The 27,243-nt window shown below is 32.1% G+C and overlaps 1 protein-coding gene across 1 annotated transcript; it reads left to right on the top strand.

Moving 5' to 3' along the window:
- Nucleotides 1–12,984: 12,984 nt before the first annotated feature.
- Nucleotides 12,985–25,477, top strand: LOC132313772 (sorting nexin 1). The gene is made up of 11 exons (XM_059812712.1): nt 12,985–13,218; nt 13,336–13,470; nt 15,071–15,206; nt 17,378–17,511; nt 22,170–22,244; nt 22,866–23,025; nt 23,219–23,352; nt 23,468–23,536; nt 23,864–23,943; nt 24,851–24,911; nt 24,992–25,477. Exons 1-11 carry the CDS (start codon nt 13,207–13,209, stop codon nt 25,199–25,201), a joined length of 1,206 nt encoding a protein of 401 aa, XP_059668695.1. The 5' UTR covers nt 12,985–13,206; the 3' UTR covers nt 25,202–25,477.
- Nucleotides 25,478–27,243: the final 1,766 nt, after the last annotated feature.

Raw genomic sequence — 27,243 nt, forward strand, 5'->3', positions numbered from 1 at the left:
ATGATTCGATTATGAAATTTATAGATTGAACCTGTAAATGCCTCTAATAATTCTGAACTGTATGCTTTAATAACATTTAAGTTTTTTTCTTATATTTCTTGTTTGAATCTTGTAAACGCCTTTGATAATTTTGAATTGTATGATTTAATAATATTTCGGTTTTAATATGTCTGGTTTGAATCCTGTATACGCTTGTGTTATTTATGATCTGTATGGTTTAATTTATTAGGCATAATTGATAAGGAATTTTCTAGTTTTTAATTAATTATTCTGGTTTTCTGTTTGTACTTGTTAAGCTTTAATGGTTAAAACCTTGTTATATAAAACGATCACTGCAATTAGGAATTAATTTCGGTACATTAAAACTCAATTAAATTATCAAAACATTATGAATTGACATAGCAGTTATTAGGAAAATTTTGGTTTCTGGGGCAGCGCCCTAGGTTCGATGTTAATTTAGTTACTTGAACATTAGTGCTACACCGAATTTATTAATGGGAATGACTTAACTAATTTCATGCCATATGTGTGATAATTGAGAATTGGCATGCTTTACATGAAAAGGAACTTGCTTATATTTATGAGTATGGGTTGTGTTGTGGAACTTTCATACGCTGACTCTTAACGCAGTCTCACTAGTACCTATTGGTATGGTTGATTTTCAAAGGCATGGTTGAGTTATCAGGTACGTGGTTTGATTGCAAGCATGGTTGAGTTGCCTGTTTTTCTTATGTATATAATTGTCGATTTTATATTTATGTGTATGATGTAACTTTATCGGGATAATGTGGTACGTGGTAGATCATTCCTTAGCAATTGAGGCTTTTACCTTGGGAGACGATGTCGCATATTTTTCATTATCGAGGGGTAAAAGATCGGGGTTTTACTTGATTATTCGTGTAGATTTCATTATAGATGATGGGTTTATGGATTCTATGTTGGGTTGTAATAGAAAGAACTTGCTCGTGGGATTAACCCATATTTTGTTGACATTTTAGGTCCTAAGCAGTTTCAGCCACAGGGTTGAAGACTCATCTCAACGTAGTTTTGGTCGTGATCATCTAATATTTCCAAATTTATTTTAGTGTAGGTTTTGATACTTTCTTTAGACTTTTATGAATGATGGATATTCTTGAATTTGGATTTAGGAGTCCCCAGTTTATGGGATTCTCGAGTTGTAATAAATGAGATTATGATTGGGATTCTCGAGTTGTAATAAATGAGATTATGATTTTAGGTTTTTTTTTAAAGATAATACTTTCTTTCCATCTTTATTTATTTCAATAATGATTATTGTGCTATGTGCTTGTTTGGAGACTTGATGTTCCCTAATTTTTATGTATAGTCTTGACCAACTTATATATGGAAATTAGAGGGTGTTACAGGTAGTCTAAACTGCATGAAGATATGGGAATCAAGAGGTAGTTATGGGCAACTGTGAGACCCTTGAATTTTCACATGTAGGTTGGCCAGGCCCACACCCGAAGATCTGAGGATATCAAAACAATTTAGTAATAAACGAACATAAAATACAAAAGGAATATAATAAAATAAGAAGTAACGAGAAAACTAAATAAAAATAAATAAATCTCTTATACCAAAAACTCCGAATAATAAATAATAAATCTCCAAAATACAACTCAGTAGTCTCATGGACCCCTAACCAAAATGTCATAATTGAAATACAAGTATGTCAAGTTTACTAAGTAAACCAAACAAAGGTAGTATCCTATGTCAACGACTCTAGTAGAATGAGGATAAAGAGTAGTCTCTGATATGCTCGGACAATCTCTAAGTCTGCTACTAACAATTGTCGCGCCCGGATTTTTCCCCACCTCTATAAGGGTTATATTAAACACTTAGGAGTCAGAAAAGTGGCTTAATGCGATGGAGTGGCTATGGCCAATTATAATTTATTTTGGAGTCGCCACCTAACATAAGATTTCGATGTGTTAGGTCACCCTATAATGTCTAAGGACTAAAAAAAAAAAATGATATTTAAGTATTATTTATTCGACATCCATTTTAGTCTACGAAACCAGGGGAAGGTGTTAGGCACCCTACAACACCTGTAAAGCACTGTTACCTTATTTTTATATTGCATTCCAAAAAGTACTATATCTGTAATTTAATAATTAAAGATAATTTATTTAAATGACTTGAAAATTTAATCTTACTTAGGAAAATAAGATCATTTCTTTCCTAGGCATAGATTATTAAGAAAATAATACCTCTTAAAAAAGCCCATACGAGTTTTATAACAGAAGATAGATTTTGTCGAATGATATGACCGAACCTAGGAATAACCTAGGTTACCTACATACCTCATCCCATAAGTGGCCGAGGATCAAGTCAAATGTAGTTCAATGAGCATTTAATAATTATTTTCGGAGAAATGTTTCTAAGAGAAATATATATTTTTTAATAAAGTGAAAATTGTTACTATGGAAACATATATATTCCAATGAGATTTGAATTTTAAAAATGTTTCTAAGGAAACATTATAATTCAATAACGATATATATTTATAAGGAAGCTTATATTTTAGTAAAGTATATTTATAAGGAAAGTGCATATACATTTCTAAGGAATTTGTATTTAAAATGTTTCTTAAGGAAACTTTATAATTTAGGAAAGCATATATATTTATAAGGAAATTAGTATTTTAAAAATGTTTATAAGGAAACTTGAAATTTAATAAAATATATATTTGTTTCTAAAGAAATTTGTAATTTATGAGAGTATGTATACATGCTTCTAAGGAAACTTATATAAAATATTTATTTAAGGAAACTTGTATTTTAATAACAAAGGTTTAAAGAAAGCACATATTTAAGGAATCTTGTATGTTTTAAGAAGCTAATATTAAAAAAAAAAGTTACTTTTAACAAAGTATAAGATTTTAAAAAATAATGATTTAAAGGAAATTTGTGAGCTTTAGGAAGCTAATATTTGGAAATAGTATCATAAAATATGATTTCAATATATACATATATATTTATATATAGTTTTAGAACATGTAGATTTAGGAAATATATTTTAGAAAATATGATTGCTAAGTCAAAAAATGTAACTTTAGAAATTATTGTTTGAGAAAATATTTAGAAGATACGATTTCTAAAGAAAGTTGTTATTATGAAAATATAGTTTTTTTTTTATTTTTAAAGAAAGTATTACTTCTAAGGAAAGATATGATTTTTTTAGAAAATATGATTTTTGATAGGGATGGCAATTTCCTCCAACCCGCTGAGTTTCCGCCCCGCTTCACTCCTAATGGGGCGGATTTGGTAGCTTTATAAATGGGTTTGGGACGGATATGATAAAAGAATTTTGGGGTGGGGGGCGAATTTAGTGATGCCCCAACCCCACCCCGCCTCGACCCCGATTATATATATATATATATATATATATATATATATATATATATATATAATTTAAGTGTCTATTAATATATTTTGACTAAATATTCGCTAGAATCACTACTTACTAAAATTCTTACTAAAATTCTATAATTGTGCACGTGATTCAATCTTCAAAGATTCAAGATCTTAGTATTCTATCCCAAGTCCAGGAGTTAATTCAACAGGTTCAACTTTACCTCAATTAAACAGAGTATGCGGGGTGGAGTTGGTATTTTGTCAATCGAAGTAGGGGCGGGGATGGTATACCAATTATAAACCCGTCTCGGAGTTGGAACGAAGTTGGTATGATGAATTTTTTAATGGGGCGGAGTAGGGTTTAGCCAACTCCATCCCAACTCCGTCCCGTTGCCCTCCCTAATTTTTGATGTCTTTTTTTTATTTTATTTTATTTCTTATAAATTTACCTGTTGGTATTTTTGAAAGCCTTGTTTTAGGAAACAAGGATTGTAGAAAAGCATAGCTTTTATTTTACAAAATATATATTTTAAATTATTGCTATGCAATATAAATATAATACTATTATGATAGTATATACCTATGCATACAACATTTATTATTTGTGCAGTATTTTATTATTTTTATATGAATGAAGGCAACAACGCCTATACTTTATTTTATCACTTCAAGCACGGTGAAAAAGTATTTTTGTTTGTTTTATTATTTATTTATTCAATACCATTATAAAGCATATGATAATGAAGCAGTAATGGTTATTTGAATAATACACACATATATATATACATATGAAATTGATATGTGAATGATTAAAGATGAGATCCCAATTGCAACCATAGGGCCATGAAACCGACTCCTTTTAAATACTTAGAAACACATACCATTATGTCAATAACATGACTATGACTCAAAGAAATTAAAATATCTTGGAGTCATAAAAATTGCTTAATTTAAATTTCACTATGAGAAATCACTATAATTTACATGACAATTAATATGTACTATAGTGGAAACAATAGATAATTGATTAATTGTTACCAACATGGCAGCTAGGTGTCAAGGGGTCACAATTGATCCCAATACCAAAAAAATAATAATAATTATACCATACTCATTGAATCAAAAAAATAAATATATGAACGACTAATCTTTTCATGTGGGTGCCCACACAGTGGTAGCAAAGAAATCATTTGAGTTATATCAAAGACTCAATAGATTGAACCCAACATGTGTGCACATATTAGTGGCAAAGCAAGCATATCAGTAATATCAAAGCCTTAATAAATTGAACCAAACATGCATGAACAAAGCAGTATGAAAGCAACATGATTTTTGAAGTATTACCTTACTTCTTATGACTGCTAGACAAAACCAACACCGTAATACCAAGGATCAAATGGATGAAAGATGGCTCAGGGCTTTCTAGAATAAAGAGGGGCTATGCTACTAAAGGGTGTATTTCTGCTTATTCTTGTGCCTCCTCCTGAAGGTTTGAGGGCTACAGAAAATAAGTTAGTGGTGTGGAGGCCAAGAGTTATTAGATGGAATTTCTTCTAGGGTTCCATTCCCCTCCTACCACCCCTTTTGAACAGCTCAAGGGACATATTTATAGGCCTCCTACACTTGTTGGGCAAGTGTAAGATATGATAGAAAATTTTGTTCCGTTACTATGTTTATGATTGGTGATACAATTAACCCTTGTAAAGGTTATAAATTGATTTTTTAATTTTATTTATTTGTTATTTTATTATTATTATTGTTTCCTTATTATGAATATTTTATTCTATTGCCTTAGTTATTTGAAATAAGATTCTAAAACAGTTTAATATAATGAATGATTTTAACTTGTTTATTTTGATTGCTGCTACTAACCACATATCTAAGTGACCATGCCGCCACTCTAACTTACTTGTGGAATCAGCTCATGTTCAAACATGATTACTTAATTTATCATTTTATTACTTATTTTTATTTTTATTTCTTTTCCTTTATTACTATAATATTTGTATATGGTGGGCATGGCTTGTGGCCACATTCCAGTGAGTCTTAAGCCATGATGTGATAACTATATTATATCTATATATTTTATTTAAAGCATTTATTTTATTTTTATTATTTATTTAATATATTATATAATTATATAAAGTATAAGGGAAGTGGGTTTCCCCATAACCTTGTGTTCTGGGCGTATATATGTATTTATATATATATATATACTTTAATACTATAATATTATATTTTATATTATTATTATTTTAACTACTTTAAGGTTTTGACGCATTTTGCACATAACGGCATGGTCTATTTATTCATATGGAGATCAAATTAGACCACTTTTCAAGTTTTAATCAAATCTGGACGGGTTAAGGTGCAAAATTACTATTTTGCCCCCTTCCTTGATTAAGTGCCAGGAATCGCGTTATGTGATACCCCTCGATTCTAGAGCCACGGGTGATCAAGTCCGAGCACAGATCCGAGGGACACCAAACGATTAATATGTAAAATGAACACGGAATACAAAAAATGATTTAAGAAATAAACATTATAAGCTGAAAGAAACTAAAATAAAAATTCTTAAATCATAATTATTAAAATTCGATAAACCAAAACCTCCAATCCATACAACTCGGGAATCCATCAAGTGGACCCCTTTATTAAAACCCAATAAAATATCTGAAATAGAATCTAAAACTAAACATAGAAAAGATTCCTACGTAGTCGGAGGAGTGAATATCTGTATCTACTCTGCACGTCCAAGCTCTAACCCTGGAACTGACGAACACCTGAAAAATAAGAAAGTGGGTCAGGCCCACGTGCAAGTCCTGTCCTACTACAATCCAAACAGTAATTTGATATGCAGATACATCCTAGAAAGACTCAACAATATTTAGAGTAGTCCATATATGTATATATAGTACACACTAATAGGACGCTCGCTAGTCCAGTAGGTCTGTCTCAGCCTGAGTAGAGATACCATGCAAATCGCACATAACATAGTCATGAGTACCTAGACCTACCAGGGGACAACACCTATGTCCAGTTATCCATCCTAGGCGATATACGCGCCCTAACCATGGTCCCGAAACTCAAGCTCATACCATGACATCATATAATAAATATATAAAGTTTGAACTCCTAATACAAGATATCAACCATCTGTATAGTGGTCTGATATATGTATAACACTCCATCTTGAAACCATAGTAGGTCATTCAATTATTTTATTGATATGACACATGTAGGAGATGGACTTAACATTTATGGTTAATCCATACCTTAATCCAAATTAAGTAGAACTTAGTATTTTAACTAGTCCATACCTGGTATGTCACCGTCCCATACCGGTACATACAATCCTTCACATAGCATAGTTACAAAAGCAACACTATGTAAGCAACAACCATCCTCCAAAACATACATCAATATAAATTCATACATATATAACAATATTAGGTAATCAATTCAGAACCTAAATATCATGCTCTAACAATTTAAATAGCTAAAATAAGTCATAGCATTTAAATTCTCCATATAGTTCGTAAACTGATACAATTAACAGCCATTCAGTACCAATTTATTTCAAACCAATCATAGTTGAATTTACAGATAATCCACTATGTTTATAACATGGTGAAAATATGATTAAATATAATTAATTCATATACCAAAGATTTGCTAAGTTCCGGTATTAGCAAAACAGTGTAGCGTATATATTTTTTCCTTGAGCTGTATATTGCTCCTATTCTTAATTCACTGTTAAACAAATGTTTCTCAATACTTTTATAAGTCCCTAACATTTAATTACACCCCTTAGTAGCCTTTAAACAACCTTAGAAACACTGTACAGTTCCAAGCAACGCCCTAAAACCATACAGTAAGAAATTTCTGGGCAAGAGTAGGCTCCAAAATTTGAAAGCCTGCTCTTTTATGGTGAGAGCCAGCTCTAAGGCTCCAAGAGCTGGCTCTAGGGCTGCAAGAGCTGGCTCCATACCCTTGGGAGCCGGCTCTAAGGGTAGGAGGGTCCTGTTCTTCTTCCCTTAGATGTCGTCGTTCGTTCCTACTTCGTTTTCTCCAACTTCGGTGACTAATAGAGCCTCTGCAATGTTTTTAAATCCTTGTTCTAGGTTCAAACTCAGTCCTAGATAAATTTAAACCACTTAGATCCAATCCTAACATGCATATAAACACCAGTTTTAAAGCCATGATTACAGAACCTCTGTTAGCAGTTTTTAAGCAAGTCACGACAGATTTAAATCAGATTTATTTAGTACAATTAAATACTGTTCTAAGCACTTGTTCTAGAGTTCAAACTTAGTCCCAGACAAATTACAAGGCCTCAAATTGTATTACTAATCTCAATTAAAACAACACTCAATCGTAAACCACAGAAGGAACAAATAACAGAGCGTCACAAATTCATACAAACCAGTTAATTCAACGAGATCAAGTAAACTTCATATATGCATAAAAGACATGTTATTATGTTTGTTAATCCGTTTTTAATCCCTGGAGTTTAACTAGGCATGCACATAACACTAATTAAAGGAAAAGAATAGAACAGAGACTTGCCTTGAATTTCAGATTTGAAACTCTAAACTACCGTCTCTGAGGTTTTCCAACCACCTTCTAAACTATCGTTCCACACCTCTGCTACTCTTGGTTAAACCCAGAAGTAACCCCGTTCCTTTCTCCTTGAACCTCTTTATTAAACTCTCAAGATTTACTCTCTGTTTTCCCAAAATTCCTCTCTGTATCCCTGTTCTACAGAAACTTACATTTCGTTTTGTTTTGTTTTAAACCTTAATCCACAGTAACATGCATATTTATAGGCTTAGACATTTAAACCCTAATCCATGTATAACTCGGCCCATAGAGCAACCTAGGTTATATTCACTGTCGGCTACCTATGTAAACTGTAAACCCAATGTAAAGCTATATGACAGTCACGTTGAACACTAATTTAAATTAACGAAATCCAGTCATTTAAAACAATTAACTTAAAATAATTAAATTATTAAATCCCGTAAAATTAATACAATTAAAAAAATAATTAAATTAAAACAATTAAATCCATAATTAAGACAACTAATTAAACAAAACAATTAATCAATTAAAGCAAAACAAAATCTAATTAAAGAAACCTACAATTAATTCAAACAAACAACCAAACAAATACAAATAACAACTTAAATAAATTAAAAATACAATTAAGCAATTAAATAATTACCAGGACTATCCTTTTAAAATTAGGGGTATTACACGTTACGAGCTTGACTCTAGTTGTAATTATAATTTTAAGACATTCTGGACCCAATGGTAACATCCATTTTACGATTTGACTATCCAATTTTCTTATTTTCTAATTTGTCAAAACTAGTGTTATTTAGTGAATATAAAAACGAAGATTATGATCTTTAGTGGGACTTTGCATAAATACTCCTACAAATGGGTAGGGGCAAAATGGGGTGTCTACGACATGAAAAATGCAGCAAATGTGGGTCAAAACCCATGAACAAGTCATTTATACAACAACCCAATCATAGACTCGATAAGCGATACATCCCTAACTAACTTATCCAATATCTAAGTAGTTGATAGAGATATATGTATATACACACTAAAGACTCTCGTTAGAATATAAGATAGATTTAAGCAGATAGTGGGTATCTCATGAAAAACTTACACGAGGTGGTCATGGGTCCCCTTTCTACCAGGGCACACACATATCCTATATCCAGCTACCCATCTCACTCAACAATATACGCCTAATCCCAATCACTGATCCAGAGACCTTTAACAATATCGTGACAATAGCATACCAACTACAAACCACCGTAACTATATCCTGACAATGACACGATGACATGCATATAACATACTGCAGCCATATCCTAACAATGGCACAATAAATGCTCAACATATCACATCCATATTATAACAATGGCATGTCATCCATATCCTGATAATGGCATGACATAGAGTGAGGTCTGGACTCATTAGTCAACTCTCTCTATTTGGGTTGTTATAAAAATGACTTGTTCGTGGATTTTGACTCACCTTTGTTATATTTTTCGGGTTCTCATCAGTAGCAGAATTAGAGGTTGTTCGTACAGAGTAGAGACTATTTTTCATCACTCTTTCGGTGTCGTCGACGTATGATTCTTCATTATGTCTTTATTATCTAGTTTTCGAAATTTATTATTTTCAGCTATAGGATTTTATTAGGGGTCCATAATACGGATTCCCGAGTTATATTTTGGAGGATTCTTTACCGTTAGAAATTGTTGGATTTAATCAGATGATTATTTAATTATTATTTAGTTTCCATTTTTAGCGATATTATTTATTTATTATTTATACTTTGTATCCTGTATTCATTTATTATCAATTTGTTTTGATATCCCTGATTTTGGGTGTGGCCCTCATCAACCCGTGTCTCCAAAATTGGAGGTATCATTTATACTTACAACCAGAGAAATTTTAGAGAGAGAAAAAAAATTTAGAAAGAGATATTATATTTTCTTATAGAATGAGAGTTCTAGGAATTGAATGATAATATATAGAAGTTACAAAATTAGAAAGCAATATTTGCAAGAAATATCGCGCGTGTGTGTGTGTGTGTGTGTATATTGAAATAAATAATTTTTTGAAAAAATTAAAAATGATGTACTTGCCAAATAAAATATAGTATCATAAAAAGGTAAAAAGGGCAAAGTACAATAAACCCCCCTTGACTACGAGCCTTTTTCAGTAAAATCCCCATTATCTAATTTTTTACCAAAGAACCCCCTGCAACTATCTAAGGGGGTAAAATAGTGGATGTTTGGACCAAAATGCCGTTATTGCTATTTTATTTTAATCCTAATTCATCTGAACTTCAAAAATTCATATATCACAAACCATACATACAAAAATTACAAATAATATATACACAAAAAGCTTATGAAACAAGTATTTCATAAATATAATATTTGTGCAGCATGCCACCATAACCAGGGAGAAATAGACAATCTAAAAACCTCCTCCCGCAATCTTATTTTATTTTTAGAAATAAAATACTTGGGATATTTACAAGAAATTTTTTATAATTATTCATTTACGTATAGAGTATAACATATAAAAAAATTATCCCCAACAGACCGATTATTGATTTTGATATATATTTTTTAAAATGGTAAGTCTATAAAAAATAAAAACACCTTGACGCACAATGTGATATCTCACAAAATCGGCCTCTATTGGGGTTACTTTGTATGCAAATGAATAATTTTAAAAATTTTCATGAAATATCCCGAGTATTATATTTATTAAAAATAACATAAATTGCTAGAGTAAATTTTTAGATTGCCTATTTCTCTCTGGTTATGGTAGCTTATTACACAAATCATATATTTATAGAATCCTTATTTCATAAAATTTTTATGCATATATTATTTGTAATTTTTGGAAGTACGTTTGTAAGATATGAATTTTTGAAGTTCGGATGAATTATGATTTAAATAAAATAACAATAAAGGCATTTTGGTCCAAACATTTACTCTTTTAACCCCTCAGATAGTTGGAAAAGGCCCGTAATCGACAGGGGTTTGTTGTACTTTGCCCAAATAAAAATGTTGTTTTCTTGGAAACAAATTGTTAAACACAACATAGAAATATTTTAGAGAGAGAAAAATAATATTAGAGAGAAGATTTCCTTAGATAGGTCTTCAAGTACATCCAAATGAACCCATTCACTGTTTAAATATATACAAAATTGGTAGGGGCATTCTTTTTACACAAAAAAAAGTACTTTTGGATTTTTAGAAAAAAAAGAAAAGAAAAAAAAGACATCACCGACAACTATTTTTCATCAGATTTATTTAATAGGGGGTAATTTGCTCAAAAGATGGATAATACAAGGAGTTATATGCACTTTTTTTTTTCCCCCTAATAGGGGTGTTTTTTGCACATTTTTTTATTTAATGAGAGTTTTTTTTTGCACTTAACCCCTTTATATATTATGTTATTATTTATGTCATAAAAATATATTTTCTTTTACAGATTTTGAACTACTTGTACTGCACCGTGTGCAATTTTTCAAGTAGAGTTAAATGGATTCGGATATTGTTTGATAAACTAATATTAATTATTTTAAATTTTAAGAATTGAATTTGAAGTGGTAAACTAAAATAAGAGTTTCTGTAATGTCCATAAAAATTATAAGTACTTGGTTCCAAAGCATTTAAGTGGTTATTTATAGTTTAAACTTTATTACTATATAAATTCTACCTGAATTAAGTTATCATACCACAACTAATTGTTTTCTAAAAACAAAAACTAATCTTAATAGCCAAATTAAAATAACAAACGATCAATAATGATTTGTAGTTTTGTACCCATTAAATTTTTGTTTTTCCACTTTTTTTCTTTCTTTCTTTCTTTCTTATTAGCGTAACTGTTGGTTGGTCCAAATGACATGGTTTTACGGTTTCTTGTTTGACGAAAAAATTAGCACGCAACACTAGAGTTGTTTGATACTACTGAAAATTTTAAAAGTGGAATGTTAATAAGTGATGAAACTTTTTAGTGGAAAATAAAAGTTGAGTTTTTATTTTTTACTTTTATTTTTGTATATATATATATATATATATATATCTTTTTGGACAAATTACATAAACTTTAAACTTCACTTTGCTTTAAATTTTTGGCACAATAGATCCCCACAAATATATATATATATATATACCTAAAACCCTTTTGAACTGTCCAATTATTGTAATGTGATGTTATAATGACGAAAATATCTCTTAATATAAATTTAAGAAAATGACGTCCCCAATGAACTGATGTACAATAGTACTAATTTTTTTTTTTTTTTTTAACTTGGGCTATAACCCAGGTTAACCCTTCAGTAGCTTTGCCCTTGACTGTATCCTCTTATTATAAGATTAAATTAATACAAATAACTTATTTTGCATAGTGTTGTTAAAAAAAAATTTGGGGCATGTATAAGAAAATGAGAATAGCTTGGAATTTTTTAAAAAAATTTTAAAAAAAAATTAAAAAGGAAAAAAAACCTAAAATGAAAATCATTTTAAAGAAAACCTATTTTTTAAAAATTTATTTTAAGCGGCGTTTTCGTCATTATAAACATCACTTTAATGGCGTTTAATTTTTAGAATTTTCTTAAAGTTCTATTTTTCAAAAATTAAAATGAAAAGAAAATCTAAAATGAAAATAATTTGAAAAAAAAAACTTAAATTTTTTAAAATTTATATTAAGGAACATTTTTGTCATTATAAAACTTTGTAACAATTGGATATTTCGTCTAGGGTTAGCTCAATTTTATTAGGAGGTTTTGTGCAAAAAAAAGAAAAATTTTAAAAAGAAAAAACAATTATTAAATATAAATATTTTAATTAAAATTTTATCTTATTTTAAGTCTGGTACCTAGTATATCATCTTCTCTTCTTTCAAATCTCTCAAAAAAAATATTAGTATAAATTATTTGTTAGGATAGAAATTAGTAGACTTTAATTCGTCTATATAAAGTCAAACAATACGTTACGTAGCACAATATTTTCCCAAAACGTACGTGTCACCACTCCGCTTAACTTAGCGAACTGGGCAAGAAGTATTTCTTTCGTTAAGAAGTGGACAGCGAAAAAAGTCTCTGTCCTCAAACACCCCCTCCTCACACACAAAATTCATTAACAACAATAATCGCGGCGGCGAACGACGGGAATAATCTAATCACATCTGTGTGTTCAGTGAGTCACCTTGGTTTGGATCGTGAGCTCTCTATCTGTTCTCCCTCGTCGTCCTTTGATTCCCCATCCCAATAGACGCCATGATTGCCCAGGTAATTTACGAGACTACCACTCTGTCTTCGATGTCGACGTGAGCTCAGATAAACTCTAATAATATACGATTGATTACACATACTTTCTCTTATTTATATTTTTATCCAAATATGCAGCAAAGAAGTTTATCAGGTTCATCACAGAGCCCTAGATCTCCATCTTCACAACCATATCTATCGGTCTCTGTCACTGATCCTGCTAAGATGGGCACTGGCGTCCAAGCTTATATCTCCTATAAGGTCATCACCAAGGTAATTTCGTCGCCTATACTAATACTAATATAATAAAATACGTGTGTATGTATGTATCTAGGTTTTTTTTTTTTTTAATTTGTATTTCAGTTTTTGAATTTATCAAATTGAGGTTAGGCTAGGGTTTTATGGGATTTCTGCGTTGTTACTTCCAACTGAACTGATCATTACGAGAATTAGGAGGTTTTATTCGACTATTTGATGAAGATCTGTTTTCAGTTTAGCTGGCTGATTTTTAGCACAATCTGGTGATTGACAGCTTGCAAACTCGCAATTTCTTTCAAGATTTCCACCATAAATTATTTCTGTTATACATTTGGACCCAAAAATTGACACCCACTTCGGCGGTACCAGTAATCAAGCAAACAAGCAAGACACAATTTTTTAATGTGGTTCAGCAATAAGCCTTCTTAAATCCACTTATGAGACAAGAATCCGCCATGATTATAGCCAAATTACAGAGGGTAGGAGAGACATATTTAATTCCCTAAGCAACATTTGCGGTTGGGGTTGGATCCTTGGTCATTACCAATGTTTTTATTGTTTTCACACTCCCAACTCTATTGGATGAAACCCGAGGAGGAGAATCCTCATATACCCACATCTCTCTTATGAGCAATACTTCTAACAAGTTTCTATTAATAGCCTAGGTAATTTGAATTCGTGGTGAAACAATGAATAATATTTCCCGTAGAGTAAGTAAAATACCCAACAAGTATAATAATAGGATTGGGCATATTACCAATGTCTATTAGATGAGGAAGTATGGCGACACATTGATGCAATAGGAGGAGTTATTTGAGGTCTTTGTTAATTTATTGAGTTCCATTCATAGAAAGGAGCTCCTTGAGGCCTTCAGTGCTCTCACGAGCTTTATGCATAAGAGAGGAACCCCTTAAAGCCCTTGATTAGTTATCCATGCTGGGTCATGCTAAATCGCTGTAGGAACGCAATGGGTTTATCCTTAAAGAGACTCTTTTTGGTAAGGTGAGGGTCCTTGCTAGATTTTGCACCGGTGATGAGGCTTACCCGTGGGAGAGTAAGCCCTGATAAACAGTAATAAATGCGTGGAGAATGTTTCCCATGGACTATAAAGGGTGATCTCTCAACATGATCCATTTCCTCAAGTTTTATTTGCATGAGAGGAACTACTTCCTGAGTAATGAAGTTCTGATTCCTTTTATTATTCGATGGAAGGCTCAACTCTTGAGTCCAACAAATGGCCCTTTATCATGCAAAAGAGTTTGTCTTTAGGTTGTTTAGGATGAACTTTACTTAAAACTGCAATGTTATATTTGGATCTTATTCTTGGCTTCTTGTCATACACAATGCATGATGTCTTTTGCTAGAGATTTTATGCATTATCCTTTCGTCAGCATTGATGATGACTCATAAACACTCCACCTGGGAGGTATTAGTCTATTACGATGAAATAATGGATGACATCTTTTCCCCTCCCCACCCCATTGTTTTATGGTTTTGTCCTCACTTTTGAAAGAAAAGAGAGTGTGGGTTTACCATTATGGAACTTAATCTGAAGTTTCAAATTGAATTACTCATGCTTTTTGCTGTTCAAATCTTTTGGAACTTGTTTTGGCAGACGAATTTTCCTGAGTACCAAGGGCCAGAGAAGATTGTTATTCGACGTTATACTGATTTTGTTTGGTTACGTGATCGTCTTTTTGAGAAGTACAAGGGTATTTTCATTCCTCCTCTTCCCGAGAAGAGCACCGTAGGTAACAAACCAAGGCACACACTTTTTTTCTCCCCTCTCCAATACATTGTTATGCTCTAAAAGTGGAAAATGCTATTACCATTTTTTTCATGGTGGTCATTATTTTACTGGGTCTTACATAATTTGTTTGTGTCTCACACCAGTGATGAGAATATCCTTGTGGAAAGCTGAGAAGGCACTCCATCATGATTATGTTCTTTCCGCTTCACCTTAGTATGCAGCTTTTGAATTATCTGAAAAGCTGTCAAAATTCAAATTCATATTAATGAAGACATGACTGACGTGTTGTTCACTAATTTAGGACTAGGATATCAGATATCTAGTATGAATGTAGGAAATCTTAGTCATTCTCTCAGGATACTGATTTTGTTTGGCCAATCAAAGTCTAATATGGTTTGACTTTATAATGCTTAAACAATAAATTATAATTATAATTGTATGCTTTAATTTTAATACATTCTTTTTCATGTATACTGATTATGGATAAATGTAGTGAAATATTAAGTGGAGAGAGTAAGTTTATTAACACAATGTAGGAACTACTACTATTGTTTATAGTTGTCGAAATGAATCATTATTTGCATTTTTCTTTCTCTAGGACCAGAATATTGTTATAGTTATATACATTATCATGCGTTCTGACACTACCTCAACCCTTGTCACTTTTGGCTTTTGCCAAGAATCTTGGAGCTATATCTCCAATTGTTGCAGTGTTACTATTTTTCTAGTGTGCAACTTCATCATGTTTTGTTCTCAACTGGTGTGGCCTCCAACATCCTTTACTCCTCTATCCTTTTTTCTTTTCTTGTTTTGTTTTATTGTTCACGTATATCAACATCTTATTCAATTAGACTCATTTTTGGATATTTAATATGTAATTCCACAGTTGCCAATTTTGCTTTCCATATTGATGGCTGGCCTGTCCTTTCTACTCAACCAATGAAAAGTGAGAAGGTCCTTTCCCTACTAATAACTTTTCCATCCCTCCAACGTTCCCTTACCTTCCCAGTTTGCATTGCTGACAAAGATCTATGTTTCTCCTTTTTATGTTCTGGGAGGAAAAGGAAGTATTTACATAGGGAAGTAGACAAAATTATGATCATTTAAATCATTTAGAAAATGCAACCTCTTTGTAGAATGCAAGTGTGATTAAGCACAAACTAATAGCGACTGTTTATTCACTTGTGTCCACTTAGGCACAATATATATATATATATATATATATATATATATATATATATATATATATATATATATATTTCTAATTTTTAATTTTTTTTTTTGAATGTTTCTTGCGTACAAAATAACTAATAGATGGTGTTGACCCAAAAACACTTGGATTCAAGGTCAATACATGCAAAAAATAATCTCCGGTTAAATTTCTGGTAGTTGAGGAAAAAGCTTTAAAATCACAAACTATAAAGCTCAAAATTAAGCCCTAATGTATCAAGATGTTGATGAAAGGCGGAAGCAAAGATAATTATAAAATTTTGATGCAGGACAGCACTTATATAATCTAAACAATGCTATCTAAGATTAATTCATGGTGGGTCGAGGTTACGAAAGCTTGTTGGTCTAGTTTTAAGTGGAAGAAAAGTTGCAGCCTTTATGAAAGGTAACAAGGATGATAAATTGCTGGAGTTGTTCATAACTTATATGCAACAAGTTAATTATGAGTTTGAAGTGTCAAAGCAAGGCCTAAAAGGATGAAGGCTAAAGTGGTAGATATAGGATTCTTTGGATGAGATTTAAAGAGAATAATGGATGCTTGTGATTAAAACAGGAAATTCTTATCACAGAGAAGAGAGAAAGAGAAGAATATCGTAGAAATTTCACCCAGAATTCCTCCCGCTTCACTCAGAATATTTTGGCTCACATAATATTAAATTCCTGAAAACCCTGAAAACATAAACAGAAATGAACTCTAATTATTTTAACCTTAAAAGGAAGGATGTACAAGATTCGAATCACACCAAAAATTTGATTATACATGGTCCCAATTGAACTCTCTTTGAAATTCCCAATTCGCCTTTTCATGTTAATATGCTCTTCATGTTATGCTCAAGATGGTGTGACTATTTACTAATGCGATAGTAACTAAGCATGTTGATAATTGCAATGACATGAAGCATTTTGAAGTTATCATTTGACTCACTTTAGTCTCTCGTGCAGAGAAGTTTAGATTCAGTGCTGAATTTATTGAGATGAGACGTCAGGCGTTGGATATATTTGTTAATCGGATAGCTTCACATCACGAGCTTCAGCAAAGCGAGGATTTGAGAACCTTTTTGCAGGCAGATGAACAGGTGAAGTATTTGATTTTGATGGCTTAAATAGACAATCTAGATTCCTTTTTCTTCTGCCTTGAAATCATTTCGAAGGTTCCAGATTTTGTTGTGTCTTGAATCATGTATATGGGAACTTTTGGGCTGTATGCATTCCTCTCTCTCTCTCTCTCTCTCCTTCTGTTCAGCCCTTTTTGATGTCAGCCACTTGTGCCCAAATGACCCATTCTGGTACACTATATAAGAATTTCTTAAAGCATGCATGCAAGGACAAAGCCACTAAGGGCCCAGTGGGGGCAGTTGCCCCACTCAATTTTTTATTTTGATTTTGCACATCTTTTCATAATTCTAAAACCAATCCTTAAAATTGTAATAAATCTTAGATGGCCCTACTCATTTTTATTTATTTATTTTTGTTTTGGTTTTGCATGCATATCTTTTCATATATTTTAAACCAACCCACATTATAATTAATTATCAAAGACCTTTTTTTTGTAACACCTTTTCTTTTTAAAATTTTCTCTCCTCTTTCCAGTTGTGCATCCTTTAACTCTCTTTCCTTGGACTTTTAAACTCTCTTCCAACAGACAAATCCACCCACCTACCAAGTTTTCCTTGCCCTCTCTCTCTCTCTCTCTCTCTCGGTAAGCGCTCACACATTCAAACTTGAAACAAACACATCAATTATTGAACCCTAAACCTTTCATTTGGGGAAAAAATGAAATACCAATTGAGGCAAAAGACTAAATAGTAACTCTCTCTCTCTCTCTATCTCAAAAGAAGAAATGCGCCGAGGAAAAAATCTAAAACCCTCATTCAGTCGATTTCTCAACACTCAATAAATATGCAAAACCTGAATTCCCCTTCTTTAACTAGTGAGGTTATCATGCAACGCTTTCAAAATGTGAATATATCTTGAAAGTAAAATGTAATTGTGCCGAATGAAAAAATTATTAATCAATAATTAAGTTTTTTTCTTTTTTGGGTAATTTTTTTCTCTTATAATTGTTCAAACACCAAACTCGCCTCCACTGAAACAAATCCTTGGCTCTGTCACTGCATGCATGTATGATTCAATGGATTGGAGAAAGCCAACCCATTTATTACTCGAAGATTTACAATAAGCTTTATTCTTTTGTGGAAATTTTGGGTGATATTCAAATCTCTCTTTTTTTTGTTTTGGAAATTCTGGTGTGCTTGGGTTTTGCCCATTCTATTGGCAACTTTCATTGAATTTGGATCTTGAAGATTGTATCCTCATTGATGCATTTACACATCATGCATAGATCCTGTACTATCACAGCTCTCTAGATTGATTTTCCAAAATATGTACTACTTTATGATGGAAGGTGCAAAACAGGAGAATACTTCCTTGCTATATCCCACATAGAAGAGTGAGTGAGAAACACACTCCAGAAATCAATGTGCAGACTGTAACGTTCATATAAGATTTGCCTTCTTATAGTCCAGCGGGAGGAGGATTGAGTTATTGGTTGTTATGCAAGACCTTGGAAGAACTAAAACATACGGATACTTTGGAGTAAAAATGGAGGTTGACTTGACAAGCATTATCTTATAGTGCAGGAATAATTTAAAATCCTCCATGGAGATCCAGTAGATTTTACTCTTCTATTTTTGTTTTATTATTATATATATATATATTTTTTGAGTGCACAATTACCCATCCAGTGGCTCCCAGAACCTCGATGAGGCAGCAGTCTGTCGGTAAAGTAAGTAACTTCTGATATTGATTAACCCAGGGAGCTTTAATTTTAGGGTAAATACACTAACCTCCCTTGAGGTTTGGGCATATTACACATGGATAGATCGTTTGACCTCCCACGAGGTTTGGCCAATGACCCCGTCCGATTTTGTTTTTCGTCAGAATTGTTAACAAAATGACCAACACACCTTACCTTATTTGAAAAGTCAATAATAACCTCAAGTGTTGTAATAAATGACACAAAAAAGCCACCAAAAAATGGACTAAAATGCCCTTATTATTTATACTTTAAAAAATAAATCTTATCAATAGGAACCCAATTGGCTAAATTAATAAAGTAATACTAATAGGAACCCAATTTCTGGTTCAATTGGGTGTTTGTTATCACGTCCTTTTACATTTATTTGCTTGAGTTTATATTTCCATTAGCTTGTAACTTCATCCTTGATTGTGTACGTTTTGTACCTCTAGGCCACAACCTCCATCGCTGTCGCATATCAACGATGTCCAAAACAACATAGCTAGATCTCCATGTCTTTAATATAAGTTATAACAACTATATATTTATGTATGTTATTTGTATACATTGGACTGTTCATATGCATAATCTACCTCTCTAACGTCTCTCTATGTACACACACACATATTTGTGTGTATATATTTGTCTATCCACGTTTCTCTCTTCCCCTAACGAATCTTTGTTTATATATGTGTATATATATAGATATTTGTATGTGGGTCTTCTACAAATTAGTAATATATTAACTTTCAGATCATTCTACAAATTGGTAATATGAATTTTCATACATGTGAATATAAACGTACATATATATATGCACACACACATACATGCATACATACATACATACATACAGTAGTGTTCAATTGCTCTCTAGTGAGCAGGGAGTAGTATGCTCACTTTTAATTTTAGCTGTTGGATTTAATCCAACGAATGTCCTTTATTTGTAATAATTTAGGAAACTCTTAAATCTTTTTATTACCATTAAATATAATTGGAATGAAAGGACAAAAGGGTACAACTTTATTGAAGGAAATAAAATCTATCTATAGTACGGAGTATTAGTTAGTATACCCTATTTCATTTTTTCCCCTCGCGTCTATGATTTTCTGAGTCTAAATCAAGAAGAATAATTTGGGGACTGATTTTTCTTAGACCGACTTAATGCATATTGCTTTCTTATATGCTCCTTTTTGGTCACAAAACGTAATTCATCATAGCTGGTCGAAAAATCAGAGTTGATCAAAAATATAAAATTTAAGAAAAATAATCATATATGTGAGGGAAATAAAATCAATAAAAATGTGGCAGACTAACTAATAATAAAAAGATCTTTGAGCCATGACTATCTAATTGTTTTTTTAGGAGGATGAGCAAGTGGCTTCCCATCAGTTGTGATTTTCTTAAATTTTATATTTTCAATCAATTATGATTGTTTCGATCAACTGTGATCATGATCAATCGTGTTTTGTGGGGGTAAAGCTCTTTTATGATATTTTTTTATTTTCTAAGATTTCATTTCCTTCAATAAAGTTGTATCCTTTTGTCATTTCATTCCAATTATATTTAATGGCAATAAAAAGATTTAAGAGTTTCCTAAATTTTTACAAATAAAGGACATTCGTTGGATTAAATTCAACAGCTACAATTAAAAGTGAGCATACTACTCCCTGCTCACCAGGGAGCAATTGAACACTACTGTACATACATACATACATATATACATACATACATATATACATACATACATACATATATATATATCTCTTCAAATATTTGTATCAAATCATTGAGCCAAAGTTAGGGGTGCCCAATCCCACTAGACCGTGCTGCAGGGGCTTGTGATGATGTCGAGGATGGCGAGCATAGAGAGGTGGTGATGTTTGATTTCCTGAGTCTGGCTTCGACGCGAACAATGAATTGAGCACTCGTCAATCATATTCACCATGTTTATGGGGATTACTCACCCATCTCTCTTTGTCCGACCAAGAGTTCTTATTAGAAAAAAGCCCTAACCTTGAACTAAACTTCCAACATTAATAAAAGCCCTAACCTTGAACTACACTTCCAACATGAATAGAATAATCCAGACACAACTTGAAGTCAAAGTTGAACAACCCAAACACTACAGCACCTGACTTGAAGTTGAAGAGATAAAAAAATCGGCACTCAATTCGTTGAGATTATATCCATTTTTTGATGGGTGAGTTTTGTTTGGTTTGAGTCTTTGTTTTCGTGGTTTCTGAGAACAAGAGAGACAGAGAAAGTACTTTACATTTTTTTTTCTTTTTTTGGTTTTCCAAAAGGTAAAGTACTTTACAATTGGTACTGTACAAGTGATGGCTAAAGATGTTGGTGAAATTGACTTTTTAGTTTAACAAATTTTTTTAATATAATATATTATTATAACACAAGGGCAATAATGACCTTTTACACATTCAGGGGGAGGTCAAAGTAATGAAGATTATGAAGGGCAAACGGTCTATCTGTGTGTAATTTGCCCAAACTTCAGGGTAGGTCGGTGTAATTTACCCTTAATTTTATTTAGCAACAATTTTTGGGGTTTCTTTACTTTGGTTTTCCTTTCCTAGGATTCTGTCTCAGCTTTGTGTGCTGTATTCCCCTCCCCAGTATGTGTGTGTGTTTTTTTCTTTCACAATTTGAGGAAAAAACGTGCTCTTGTAATTTTACATTTTCCTTGCAAAACATCATTATGTCATTAAGAAGAGCGTAGCAGTGTAACAGTCGGATGTGCTCCAGAAATGCCCTCTTTAATTCCTAAAATTTGGACATTCTCCTTCATGTGAGTGTCATGCTCCAACACGTTTTGAACACAGCTGGGTCCTTGTTGTATATTCCCTCACAACCTCCTCCTCCCCCTCCTTCCCTCAATTGTGAAATTCTATCATTCATGTAACGTTGTTATACTGTTTGCAGACAATGGAGAGGGCAAGGTCTCAAGAGACTGGCATTTTTAAGAGAAAGCCAGCGGATTTGATGCAAATCTTTAAGGTAATCCTAGTTGCGAAAGTAAATTATTGTGGTCTTTTGATAATTAATGGTCCCAATTAACTGCAATTTCATTATGTAATTGTTAAAACTATTTCACAAGGCATCAGCCAACCTTTTGGCACGAATAACATGCAAGCTGTCCGATTTAGTGGGACCAGACACACGATGAAGCTGTTACCCATGCCTTTTCATTACATAGTGCGACACTATTAATGGTCTCCACAATTTTAGCTTTCTTCTTGAGGTTGCTTATATCTGAATAAATTTCCCAACTATCAAATATAAGCTGTTATGATACATGGAGACCCATGGCCCGTTGACTTGTATTGAACATACTTACTTCCTTGTAATTAAAAATGCCATTACTTATCTGTAAGCATAGAACAGATCTAAATTTAGTCACTTTGCAAAATTTGTTCCTCAGTCTGATACATTTTAAAATTCCATTATATTATTAATGAGCTCATCAAGCATCTGATCTGGTCTTCATTTTTCCCCGAAAAGAAGTTTGGCCTTAGCATGTATGTACAGTGTCAATCAGGTCATAGGGCCACTCAAACCAGAACTTGTCCATTTAAAAGATGAAATAAATTAAGCTTAACTTATCTAAATATTTGACAGGATGTACAATCTAAAGTGAGTGACGTTGTTCTTGGAAAGGAAAAGCCAGTGGAAGAATCGAGTCCTGAATATGAGAAACTGAAACATTATATCTTTGAGCTTGAAGATCACTTAGCTGAAGCTCAGAAGCATGCATATCGTCTGGTGAAGAGGCACAGAGGTACAAGGGACTTGATTTCTTAAGTACTATTTTTTTGTTCTACCTTTTGATGCTAGGGCTTCAATGATTCTGTACTGTTCTTCACCTGCTATTTTACATAACCTCTTTTTGCATGTTCCTTCTTTCTCTATCCTCGTACTTGAATGAACCAAATGCATAATATATATGCGATCATTTCTATATATTTTTACAGAGCTCGGGCAATCTCTGTCAGATTTTGGAAGGGCAGTCAAGCTTCTTGGTTCTTGTGAAGGAAATGCTCTTGGGAAGGCATTCTCAGAGCTTGGGGGGAAGTCAGAGATATTATCAGTTAAGCTGCAAAAGGAGGTAAGCTTCATTTCATGCAAAACAGTTTGTTGCATCAAATTAAGTAGTTAGTTCACTAACCTACAAATGGAAGTGTTATTTTCTGTGACATCACTGCCTTTTCTTAATTACTCAGGCCCACCACCTCTTGATGAATTTTGAAGAACCCTTGAAAGACTATGTCCGTGCTGTGCAATCTATCAAGGTGAGTTTGTAGGCTGTATCATCTGCCAGCTGTGTCCTTTAGCAAACTTGGAGATAACTCATTTATTTTATTTATTTATTTTTTTTTCTCTTCCTTCCAATCAGATAAAGCTGTACCTGTTTTGTTTAGCTATATATTATATTAGTAAAGGCAAAATCTTTTACGATCCATGGATCACTGGTAGAATCTCATCTATTGACTTTTTATGCCAATCATCACTGGTAGAATATCATCTATTAACTCTTAAATTTTTTGTGTCAAATAATTCTTTTTGGGTGTTCTAGAATCTCACTCTATTTTTGGGTTACCACTGTTTTCTTGAAACAGGCGACAATAGCGGAAAGAGCTAATGCTTTCAGGCAGCAATGTGAACTGGCTGAAACACTTAAGCTGAAGGAAATAGATCTGTATGGTTCTGCTCCATTCTCTTGCATCTGTTGTAAGAGTGGCCTCTCAAATATGACATTGAGCTACATATATAAAATCTTTTTTTGACCATTAATAGCTTCCTGAAATATGAATTTTCTCCTTTAATGATAATTTCCAATCAGACTTGAATAAAGTTTGAGCAGACAGTACGAGGATTTCGGCTCATTAGAAATGTGTGCTGTTCAATCCCATGAGCTCCTTAGTCTGATCATCTGTGAGCAGGCACGGACCTGCATGAAATTCGGTGGGAGCAATTGCCCCCACTGAATTTTTTTATTATTTTTTATTTTAGTATTATACCCTTGTGATTTTTTCTTTTTGAATTATATACCTATCAAATTTCACTATTACCCCCACTGAAATTACTAAAAAAATTCACTATTGCCCCCCTCACATAATCTTCTGGGTCCTTCCCTGTCTCTGAGCTAGTGTCCGAATGGCTTGTTGAAATGTTCTTTCATGTTTAATGCAAAATGGAATATAAGGATTATTTTTATTAATATTGATCACATTTTATTTGCAGAAATTAAATGCTGTGGGGGGCTTTAGTTCTGTAAAATCTAATGCGTATAGATGTTTTTTTCTTGTTCACTGCAACATTGGGTAACTTTAGTCTAGTCTAAATCATATTGACCTGTAGAAACATGATGATCCTTCAAATTTCATGTTTAACAGGAGAGAATTCTTGAATCACATCTTTTATTATCATTTTTAAAGAACAATGCATTGTGAGGATAAATTTGAACAGCTACTCGAATTATTGGAGCAATCATTATCTACAATGAAGAGTATTAAACTCCCTGAATATCCTGTCTTTGCTTATGGGCTCGAGAATCTTCAAAGTTCCTAATTTGCAGCCAGTGATTTTTTGTATTTCACTTGCAGAAATAAACTCAGGCTAACACGATCAGAAAAGATGTTAGATGCTGAGCGTGAATATGAAGAGGTTAGTCAGCTTTTAGAGGCATCCTCTGCTGTGCACTTGTGAAATCTGCTTTAATTGTCTAATATGGTTTTGTGATGCAGCTAAAGGCAGACAGTGAGGAAGCAACAAGAAGATTTGAGACGATCGTGCGGCTAATGAATGAAGAGATTGTGCGTTTTCAAGAACAGAAAACACTAGACATGGGGCTCGCTTTCCATGAATTTGCAAAGGGACAAGCACGCCTGGCAAATGGTATTGCTGATGCCTGGCGAAGTCTCCTTCCCAAGCTTGAAGCTTGCTCTTCTCCATAACACAGAAACCCAAAATCAGAAAGAAACTATTGTTCTGCTAGGTGGTAGGAATGGCAGAGGCTGATCTTGCTTTATAAAGAGTGGTACTAAATTCAGAGTGTGAGAGTTGATTCCGCTGTTCTAGTGTTGTAAGTTCGGTGATTTTCCGTGGTTTTATTTTATTTTTTAATCTTGTATCTTACTCCATATAAGCAAAAAAAAAAAAAACTGAGTTCTAAATATTTTGGAATACTGTTTATGAAGCAAAAGTCAAAAAGAATTTCATTTGAATCTTAATTTAAGGTCCATTATTGTATACAAAGTTTAATGCATAGTTGGTGTACTTTTTAAAAATTATTTTGTCAACTCATTAATCTAATTAATAGCACAGCCTTCCAATATGAATAAAGAGTTGCGGGTGATGAGCATTTGTCGTTAGTGCTTTATGTTGTTGTCATGACAAAATTTAGTATCTACTGTAACTATTTACCCAGTGAAGCCAAGTAAGCGCTGCGTGGGTATGATTCATACAATTCTTCTCAATTTATACAATTCTTCTAAACACGTGTTGTGAGTTTTCATTATGCATGCTTTTATTTAAATTTTCACTCTTTATGATTTAATTATATGACTTGCACAATTATATTTTAATCTTGTAATAATAAAAATGAGTAAATAAGGGTTTCTGACTCCAAAAAGTGATACGTGTTGGTCATGTGATAAAAAAAACTCTTTAATACCAACAATATCTTTTTAGACTTTCTGATTGCCACTCATCATTTCTCCCTCATTTATATATATACTACCTCAATTTCATTATTTTTCTCTATAAATCCTCTATTTATAATTTATTTTTATTTCTCTTTCTATAATTTATGTTTGTATATATATATCTTTTCTCTCTAACGGCTCTCTCCCACGTATATTTCTTTAACACTAATAATACTCCGCAATAAATAATAAATAAATTAAATTTATCTTTCTTCCAAAATTCTACTTATATCTTAGTGTCTATCAGACTCTCTGTGTGTTTCTCCCTCATTTATATTTATACTACCTCAATTTCATTATTTTTCTCTTTAAATCCTCTATTTATAATTTATTTTTATTTCTCTTTCTATAATATATGTTTGTGTATATATATATATATATATATCTTTTCTCTCTAACGGCTCTCTCCCACGTATATTTCTTTAACACTAATAATACTCTGTAATAAATAATAAATAAATTAAATTTATCTTTCTAAAAAAATTATATCTGAGTGTCTATCAGACTTTCTGTGTGTCCATGTATGAGATGTTATGTTGTGTGTATATATACAATAATATTTTTTTTAATAGAAATAATAATATATTCTAAAACATAAAAGTGATTTACATATTATATTAGTAATTTATTTTCTTATATTCACGTGATCAAATAATTAAATATTAATTTATCAAAAAAAAAAAAACAAAATTAAATATCAATAAGATGAATATATACACACCTAAATGTCTATACCTAATACATACTCATTCAAGAATGAAATATTTGGTCAAGCATTAAGGGTTTGTCATTTGTATAAAAGAAAATAATTTATTCCGTACGATAAACATATAGTATTTTTATATTTATTTATATTAATATTCAGTGCTTATTCATATGAATATGATTTGGCACTTAACTTTATATATAAAGTTAAGTGCCAAATCATATTCATATGAATAAGCACTGAATATTAATAAGCACTGAATATAAAGTTAAGTGCCAAATCATATTCCTATGAATAAGCACTGAATATTAATATATATAAAGTTAAGTGCCAAATCATATTCATATGAATAAGCACTGAATATTAATATAAATAAATATAAAAATACTATATGTTTTACGGAATAAACTATTTTCTTTTATACAAATGACAAACCCTTAATGCTTGACCAAATGATATATATATATATAAAGTTAAGTGTCAAATCATATTCCTATGAATAAGCACTGAATATTAATATAAATAAATATAAAAATACTATATGTTTATCGTACGGAATAAACTATTTTCTTTTATACAAATGACA

The sequence above is a fragment of the Cornus florida genome, unplaced genomic scaffold (assembly GCF_030987335.1).
Source record: "Cornus florida cultivar Cherokee Brave unplaced genomic scaffold, ASM3098733v1 CherokeeBrave_3.0.0_Hap2_Chr06, whole genome shotgun sequence".
Classification (NCBI taxonomy): domain Eukaryota; kingdom Viridiplantae; phylum Streptophyta; class Magnoliopsida; order Cornales; family Cornaceae; genus Cornus; species Cornus florida.

Bases quoted from the DNA above. Each gene is read 5' to 3' on its own strand.
- LOC132313772 (XM_059812712.1), top strand. The intron at 15,207-17,377 runs GTAACAAACCAA...TCTCTCGTGCAG, and splicing joins TCCCGAGAAGAGCACCGTAG to AGAAGTTTAGATTCAGTGCT. The intron at 22,245-22,865 runs GTAATCCTAGTT...AATATTTGACAG, and splicing joins ATTTGATGCAAATCTTTAAG to GATGTACAATCTAAAGTGAG.